At 40.9% G+C, this 9,392-nt stretch overlaps 1 protein-coding gene across 1 annotated transcript; it reads left to right on the top strand.

The window, feature by feature from the left end:
* Window positions 1-21: 21 nt before the first annotated feature.
* On the top strand, window positions 22-8,721 carry LOC108891192 (protein scribble homolog; the record flags this gene model as incomplete). The annotated part of the gene is made up of 12 exons (XM_051067681.1): window positions 22-137; window positions 665-853; window positions 1,568-1,649; window positions 1,903-2,046; window positions 2,515-2,634; window positions 5,175-5,363; window positions 5,659-5,898; window positions 6,095-6,184; window positions 6,403-6,480; window positions 7,003-7,278; window positions 7,431-7,529; window positions 7,759-8,721. Coding segments are annotated over 12 exons (1,776 nt in total), but the record flags the coding sequence as incomplete, so codon positions are not given.
* Window positions 8,722-9,392: the final 671 nt, after the last annotated feature.

The following is a 9,392-nucleotide window of genomic DNA, read 5'->3' on the forward strand; positions in this document are numbered from 1 at the left end:
GATGTCCCCTCTGTTACCTAGATCGGAGGCTGCTGCGGTCTGAATGTCTTCTGTGTACGAGAGAACCGACTGACGAGGATACCATCAGAGCTGTCACAAGCCACAGAACTCCATGTGTTCGATGTATCTGGCAATAGGTATGTGCAACAAGCTGGAGAGAAGTTTTTAGCAACTTATCAGTAAAAACGCACTCTGCTCAGTAATTTAAAGACTTTCTGATTAAGTGATAATGATAAAAAAAAAGCAAAAACAAACTAAAATGTTACAAAACATGAAACACGATATTTGGTTAAATACTTATTTTTTTACTGTCTGATCCCCCAAGATTATCCTGATATTTTGACTATATTCCTCAGTCACTGTCAGTCAGGGATTGTTTTGGCTTTGATTCTCTGCCTCTACCTGTTTTGGTTCAAGCTTTGTCTTCAAAGAAAGCTGCAGCAATGCCTGCTGCTTGAGTCACACACACAAACATGATCACCTCTGTGTCTGGGGAGTGTTTCCCTTCCACTTTGCTGTCAAAACAACACTGTCAAAATACAAATACTAATCCGAAATGTTTAACAAGGCAGTGTTGTGAAAATAAACGCGCAGGTATCTTGTGGTTCCTTTATAACCTATATGACATGAGCCAGTTGGTGATTTATTTCCTGTTTGTTTTTAGGCTCACCCACTTACCAATGTCACTGACCACGCTACGACTAAAAGCCTTGTGGTTGTCAGAAAACCAGTCGCAGCCTCTCCTCACCTTTCAGACCGACGAGGATCCTGAATCGGGCGAGAAGGTGCTCACCTGCGTGCTGCTGCCTCAACAGCCATGTGAACCAGACAATAAAGGTAATGTTTTTATCAAGTGGGGCCTGAGATAAGCCTCTGAAGGTTTGAATAACCAAATCATGAATCATTTGTGCCATCCAGAGCAGTGGACATTTTTCTCATACTGGTCTTGTGTGTTCACAACCAGTGTTTGATCAGTGTCTCCATGGTCCTTCAGTGTCAGTCTTCTGAGTGAAACTCCGTAGCCAGCACCATGACATTTGAGCAATATTCCTCATCAGTTCTTGCATTGCCTCTGAGTATTTAGTGCCCTGCGCTTTTGGTGACATTATCGCATGATGTGCTTGGGGAAGCACAGTGTGTTCTGTGCTCTCTGATCCTTCCCTGTCGATTATGAGGTCCTGTAAAGGATCACAGCGCCTATAAAAGATCAGGCCCTCTCCTGTCCCCTTGAGGCTCTCCTTGGTTATGTTTTCAGAAATGCAATGGATTGGACAGCTAAAGAGGCTTAGCTGCTGGCCTGATGCCATTGAAAGCTCGCCCACTGGGTATAGAGATGCGGCTGAGGGCTGGCTCTATTGCTGCCTGATTCAACAGTTTATTGTAATTTTATTTCCTTTGCTGTCATGCACAGACTTGCATGTAAATCTGTAGAGTATTTGTCATTCACTGCAAAATGCCCGTTCCATCATATCACTGTATTTTGCATTTCAAAAGATGTCTGCTCTCCCTCCATAAGAAATGGCGCATTTATTCATTCACTTATATGACGTGCTGTCTTTCTCTTGAGGGGGAGATGCAGATGTAAGACCAGTGGAGGTCAAACGAGTGAGGCTGAAGCTGAAGTTGGGGGCAGGGAAGATTGTGTTGCTGTAAGCCTGTGACTAAGCTGGGATTTGAAACTGTGATCTGGCAGTTTCAGGCTCTCTCTTATAAGCGCTGGGTTATGTGACAGCTTTCATTGCTTGAGTTGGCAGCTTGCAGAAAAGCAATCATAACCATATTGATTGTAATCTGCTCAAATATTCAATTCAGCTCACACTCTGTAATTCACTCTGAGCATTTCTATGCGTGCATGAATTCCTGTACTACAATTTGTGTTGTCTCTTCTATAAACAACCCCAGGCTCTGATAAAACTTGCCCGCTTTGGAGCCCTGGAGAGCCTGGTGAATGACATGGCAGATGACACATGGAACAACAAAGCCATGAACAGGACCAGTGCCATTCACTTCCTGGATGATGATGATGAGGAGGAGGATGACGAAAAGGTGAGAGCAGTGAGCTCGAGGGCACAATATGGCATATGGTGACAGAAAAGGCAAAAGGATTAAAGATTTTTCTCATTGTCAACAAATCCTGTGAAAAGATTAAAGCCAACAGTGAATTGTCTCCAAAGCCTGATACATCTTATTTGTTTGCATTATGGTTGCACTGGGTGATACTGTGTGTTCCTGACTCTTGACACTGGAATAAGGAGCTGCTTTGAGTTAAATGCCAACATTAATGCTAACTTGTTCACAATGACAATAATAACGTTACTCATGCTCAGCAGGATCAGGTTGCAAAATTTGGTCATATTTGCTTTAACATTTCTCTGTTACATTTTGCTGTTTACAAAGGAAATGCTAGACATTTCATAATGATGTAGGCTTTAGCCGACCTTGTCCTTCAACCCATCTGTTCATCGCTCACCACCGAGATCAAATATAAACAATGACCCTTGATCCTTCTCACAGGGAACTCTACTTCGGCGGGCCACGCCTCATCCCGGTGAGCTGAAAACGATGAAGAAAGCAGCCGAGAACCTCCGCAATGACCTGAACGCTGCCAAAGGCCTGGACTCCAACAAAAATGAGGTCAATAACGCTGCAGACAGATTGACCACGGTCTGTGTGACCTTTACCTCAGAAATGTTTTTTACCTCCTGTGTCTCGCAGTGTCGTCCTGCACAACCCCCGCAGCCCCCTCCCCCGTCCCCCCCTTTTTTTCTTTTACCTCCAAACCCCTGGTGTGGTCTACCCCTCCCCTGATTAAACCCCGGGACACCTGTAACCTTACTCCATCTCGAGTCCTGTGTAAAACGTGTTTGACTCAGTCTACCAGGGCCGCTGTGCCTTCCTCTTTTTAATTAACGTCCACAGCAATAATCTGCACAGAGATGCTCTTTTAAAAGATATTTTAAAGATTTATTACTTTTTTAAATGCCTCTTTTTAAAAATATACATTAGGTAGTTGCACTATCATAAGTCTTTATAATATGGTTAAATCTTCTTAAATGTATTATATATTTGTTCTATATCTATTTTTAAAACACTGGGTGAATACTTCTTTTTACATTTTGGGCAAACATAAAAGCAGGAGTTTTTGGACCTACTGATTAAGGATTATTGTATAGTCTCTTGTGAATATTGATACTTTTATACTTTTCGGCAGCTCAGATGTAAATAAAAATGTATAGTAAATTTCTTAATCAGTTTCACATTTTAAACCTTTTTTTTTCTCTGTTCCAAACTTGGTACTTTTCCTCTCTCGCTCTCTTTTTTTAAATCAAAGCAATGAACAAAACACAGTCACTAATGTCTTATTCGATCCATATAATTGTCATTGGATGAGTGGATGGCCTTGAATCCTCTTTCTATTAATCTGTAAAATATCCAGACCCATATTTTTTGGATAATAAATAGATTTGATAATTAATTAAGTTTGGATTTAAGTGCTGCACATCAGACTTTACTCATCTGCAATGTAATTATGCAGAAATAACAATGCTATCTTATTTATATGTGCTGTGCTTCACTGCTTTGCGATGTTTTACGAATAGATGCCAAAAACAGCTGTATTTTATTTTAAAAGTTTTCCTACCCTTTAATAAAGAGTACTGTATAGAATAATTGTCAGAAGTTTGGTGACAATGAGGTTCACACCACAAGGATGGCATCCTTTAAAACTGTTGCTACAGTTGTTGGAAGTTCCACTTTAATGCACTTCTCAGCGTTTCTCAGATCCTGTTCTTTTCTATGGTACATGATAAGTTGTATTATTTTGTTTTTAAATTGATTGCAAAAAAAGTGGACCAGAGAAATTGGTTCAAGTGTTGGTTTTATGTTTTTAATTATTTCCTGATCAAACTGCACAAAACAGATCTCAGATAGGCACTGGGCCTTGAGATTTGGATGACTTCTTAACCACTGATCAATAAAACGAGTGCAACACTAAACCACGTTTGTTATTCCTTTAATTTTACCAGTCATCCTGTTGAGTTTAGAGGGAATATCAAAGACTTCCTGGCTTCATGTCATCTTAGTTTTACTTTAACTTAACTTTTAAATGTCAAATTTAAAAATAAGACACACTTGTCCTGGTCTTTCTTACTATATATATAATAAGAATGTAAAAAATAATATATTGACAACCCAGATATTCCATTTCCTGACCCCTCCATTGCTTGTTTTGTCTGTCCAGCAGTGCATGACGTTTCTGTAATGCTCTGCCAGCATGTGCCATATTTGACTTGTCTACCCTGCACGTGCTGCATGTTGTACTGATGCAAGCATGTTTCCAGAATATTGGAAAATTAATGTGTATATTTTTTTTGTGCTCATCACATCCCAAACATGGTGAAACAGGAACGACCAATTGAAGGAACACATTGCAATGACACATCACCCCAGATTGTAGTCGCAAGGCGAATGTTCATGGCAAATGCACCATTATTTGAATTTCAGTGAACATTTTTGATTAGGCATATGAAGACAAGTATGCTGCCTTTTGTGTTGGAATAAATGAAAAGAGAGCTGTTACTGTTAAGTTTCAAGCACTGACCCATTTGTACTTATGAATATAGTGGTGCTTCATGTGGCCTTCCACTATTTTTAAGTGGAAGCTTCTTCAGTGAGACATTGCATTTCAAGCACGCCATTATCTTTCTCTCTCTTTCTTTGCCTCCCATTCAAGATGCCCTTTGAGACATCTTTTTTTCAGACAAAGAGACACAAACAAATTAAGCTTTGGAGATCCAGCTTTTCTCTTAGCTGCTTTACAAGTATTCAAAACAATTATTCCAATGAGAAAGGACTAGAATTATGCTCTGTAGTAATGACCCCTGGTGCACAAAATATGCATGCATTATGAATAGTCAAGCAGGATTTTATTCATGTGCTGCCTTACTGGCAGGCGTGAGATTCCTCCCAGGGTCAATTAGAGAAAACTTGTCGCTCCCTCTTTGAATCCTATCTTGTTAATGACCGGTTTACATTTGCATTCAAGATGAGGGGGATGGTTTTATAGTACATATCCACCACTAATCCATCACTGTCACTAGTCATTACCTTGAAGGTATTATTTTGAAATTAAATGAAATTTTCAGCAACAGGTGGTGTCCTCTGATCATCTCCAGGAGTGTAGAAATCCTCATACTAACCCGTCCCCCAAGACCAGTAGCCAAAACTGGGCCACCACAGGTTTCAGCTGGGTGGCAAACAAAGAGTGTCCACAGGGGGGACCTCAACCGTTCCCAGCCAGCAACCGCATGTGTGGGTGCACCAGTGCAGAGAAGGCGGCAGAGGAAATTGAGCAACCTAAGGAGGTCAGGTTTTCCAATTTAGCCAGTCCTTGTTTATCTTCTCTTGATATGGGGATACACATTTTTATTAGCACCTCCACTGCAGATATTCATCAAATGTAGTCCTGTTGCAGGTTTTTCATTCATTCCAGATGTATCATTGTGCAGTATGTGCCAAGAAACCCTATCTGAAAAAATGTTTAACTGAATGTTTCATCCGTATGCATTCTCTCATTTTGCTAATGTAGTGATATATTAGGCTCTACTGACATGTCTTGCAGTCAGACAATAAAAGCTTCCACTCATTTCTCTTCACCAGGATGGTGCCGGCCAGCTGTCAGAGAGTGACGCCTTCCCACGTCGGTTTCGCCATCAGAGGGGTGAAACCCGAGAGGGCAGGAAATTTCAGCATCACAGAGCTTTTAATACTGAGTCTGGTCTCCATGGAGACCCTGTCCACAACATAAAGATCTCCTCCATCACAGGGCATCTGAAATCTTCTTTGGTGACAGAGAAGACCCCTCCTCAGGAATCACTCATCTCTCAAGTGCCATTAAGAGTAACTGCACACTGTATCTTTTTAAATGTCAAATGATGTCTGAGGGGGTTGCACTAGGCACTGTAGGAGAGCATACTGATTGTGGCAAATTATGACTAATTACATTTTTTGTTTGTTAACTCTCAAGTGTTTTGCTCCACTCAGGCCTGAACTGCAGTCTAGCTTTTTTATATGTAATGAAACAATTTCCTCTTAGTTACAGATCAAAGTGTGTGGCCAGAGGAGTAGTCTGGGAATCAGCATTGCTGGTGGGAAAGGCTCTTTGCCTTACAAAGACCGTGATGAAGTAAGTGCTGGTGCAGAGGAGCTGGCATTGCTCAGCCTCCTGCAGCTTATTCACTCATTTGCCTGTGAGGGTAAAGAGAAGAAGCAGCCTTGGGTATCTTACCTTGGTTGAGTTAGTTTTCTTAAACTCCTACAAATACACAAGCAGCTTGAATATAATTTAATAGCAGAAAAACCTTTGACTGTGTATTTATTTCTGGAATATTTGTTTTCTTTCAGGGCATTTTCATTTCCCGAGTAACAAAAGGGGGGCCATCAGAAAAGGCAGGGGTCCATGTTGGAGATAGATTGCTGGAGGTAGGAGGAGAGTAATTTTTCCCATGTTTATCATGTCTTTTCATCATTTCTTAACCACTGACTGTTAAATACATAAATCAGTGTGTGAAATATTGTTGACTGAATGTAAATCACATGCATGTCCTTTATATTGGCTGTAGGAACATTATTAGAAAACCCAACTCCTTCCTGCTGCTGTTCCTTTTATAACCAATTGGGGGCAGCAAAAGACCAGCAGAGGAGGACACTCGCTCAGCTGGGACTTAGTTCAGTGATGAAGCCAATATGGGGCTGACAAATTGGAAACACTGGATAATAATTCAAAATCAATCTTTAGATTCACACAGTGGTAGGTTTAGATTTATTAGAAATCCTTATCAGTGCCTGCAGTGGGAATAGATAGATGTTCTATTTTAAGAGACCCAATGCTGTTTGTGTATGTGTGACTCATGCAGTCCATGGTGCAACTCAAATCCTCACCTCTGACCTGCACTCCTACTTTCACTGGCCCCTAAAAGTATAATATGACCACGGTCCATCCAGGTCAACGGCCTCAGCATGCAGGGGGCCACCCATCACGAGGCGGTCAGCGCCCTCAGGAATGCCGGGAGCTGCATCAAGATGAAAGTGCTCAGAGACAGGCTGCTGCATCAAGAGGTGTGTGACCTGGACAAGCCTCAGGATGCTCAGGTTGTGAAGGGACGACAGCTCTGCAGCCAGGACGGCGGAGGCCAGAGGAGCAAACAGTCCAAGATGGAGAGCACAGAAGACTGTTTGTCCAAGAAGATTGAGGCGGTTGTCTGCAACGGCAACGGCATTGTGGGTGGTTTACTCAAACTGCAGCACAAACAGAATTTACTCTTTTCAAATTTCACCATTGTTTTACAAGAAACCTCAAGCCATCTGTGGATTACGCCTTCTTCCATTCATTCTTATTCTCTTTGTTTTCTTTCATGTCTCTTTATTTCCAGTCTGATTTGGAGAGCGACCTGAATAGGACCTTATCTGAACTGGAAGCAGAGGCATTAACGAAAAATGATTCACTTCAAGTTGGCAAGCACACAATGACAGTAAGCAGATCTCATCCCTCATTGGGTTATACTACCCATTTTATTATCTTGCACTGAAATCACTTCATTTAATCCTTTTCCAAATTCAAACATCCTGCAAAAGCAAACAGTTGAGTGTTATATGACCTGATTTTTCTCAGATTTCAGCATCTACACATCATAATGGATCATGACTCATGAATTATTTTCCTTCCTAATCCTGTTTCCTCCTCTGGCAATCATCTGGCAGATCCCACGGATCATCCTTACTCATCCTTCTACCTCAGATGAAGATGTGGAGCTCTTGACACAGAACCCTGGCAGAGAGGCAAGACATGACTTTGACATTCCTGACAAACGTGAACACCCTGACTGTTTCGACAGTGCCTTCTACCCACCCTGACCACAGGATGGGGGTGCATGGTACATGAAGGACACAGACTGTTATTACCCTGATCTTTGTTTTGTTTTTTTAGCTACTGAAGAATTTTCAGTGATGTTACTGTGGAGGATTAGTGTAAAACAAAGCTGTTGGAATGTGTTTTTTTTACTGTCACTGTAAAGCTTTTTCTGTGTCAGATTCAACTGCTGCTAATAGTATTTGGTGATATTAAAGTCATTTACAAGAATGGGGAACTTACTGATTTTATTTTTGTTACTAAAACCAACAGAGTTTTGCCTTTATAATTACAGTGAACAGCAAAACATGAACAGACTGTTCTCTAATGTCCAAATGAAATAATGTTAAATACAGTCAATTAAACACTGAATGCTGCTGGCTACCTCTACTTCACATCACTGTGCTGTAAGTTATGGATGTGCTGGTAAATAGCGTACCTGCCTGTGACATTGTGAGGCCCTCAAACTTTTTATAGTCTGTACTGAGATAAAATACCACATGGCTGAACAGAGTTCACAGCAGGGTGTCCAAGTCCTGCAGAGTCCTAAAACAGACTGAACTCTGCTTCACATCCTCACACACCTGCTGTACAAGTCGAAGTCAGACTCGTGAGATTAGACATTCTTAGTATACATGATATGTTTCTGAAAAGAAACGCTGTCAGATTAAAGTCTAGAATGTACAAACTATAGATGTCAATACCTGCCTTGTATTATTTTACAACTTTATTACAATACTACAATATTTTCACAGTAACAAGAGATAATTGTTAAGTGTTCATTTTCTCAATAAAGTGCAAATATATTGTTCCAAGAGATGTTTTTTTTTCTTTGATTGGCAGGACAGACAAATCTATATTGATGTTTATACTGGCTATGTGGACACGGTTACATGCACTCCTGCACAGAATACTGCAATTCAGTGATAGAGCCCTGCAAAAAAACATTCACTTCCATCACTTTTTGTGGACAGTGTGTCACATAGGTGTTAGTTTGACAGATACTGAAGTTGTAACTTGTGGTGGTGTTGTACTGGATTGCATCATGTTACAAAATTGTCTCTCTGATTGTGTCCAACCTCTGTGTGGTTGCTCCTAACCACATAAAAAGTGAGATCACTACTTGTTTTATCAGCGGTGCTGTGCGGTGATGTCTGACTGCTGGTCGAAAATCTTCTGGGATCACAACTTGTTGAAAAGCACATCCAGTGTGTGAAATTCAATTCAGAGTCAATTACTGGCAGCTTGGGCTCATATTGAGAGATATGAGTCTTTGTCTGTCTCAAGAGATGGCCATGTAAAGTCAGTGGGTGGACCTGGGGAGGATGAGCACAGATCTGGATGTCTCAGTAATAAAACTGGGACTCTGGGAACATTACTTATATAACTGTACTGCATGTTTATGTGGCAAATAATATATTGGTAACATACATACATGTGCACAAATATTTGTAATTCCACATTTATTGCCAACATTTACTGATTC

The sequence above is a fragment of the Lates calcarifer genome, unplaced genomic scaffold (assembly GCF_001640805.2).
Source record: "Lates calcarifer isolate ASB-BC8 unplaced genomic scaffold, TLL_Latcal_v3 _unitig_1890_quiver_1932, whole genome shotgun sequence".
Classification (NCBI taxonomy): domain Eukaryota; kingdom Metazoa; phylum Chordata; class Actinopteri; family Centropomidae; genus Lates; species Lates calcarifer.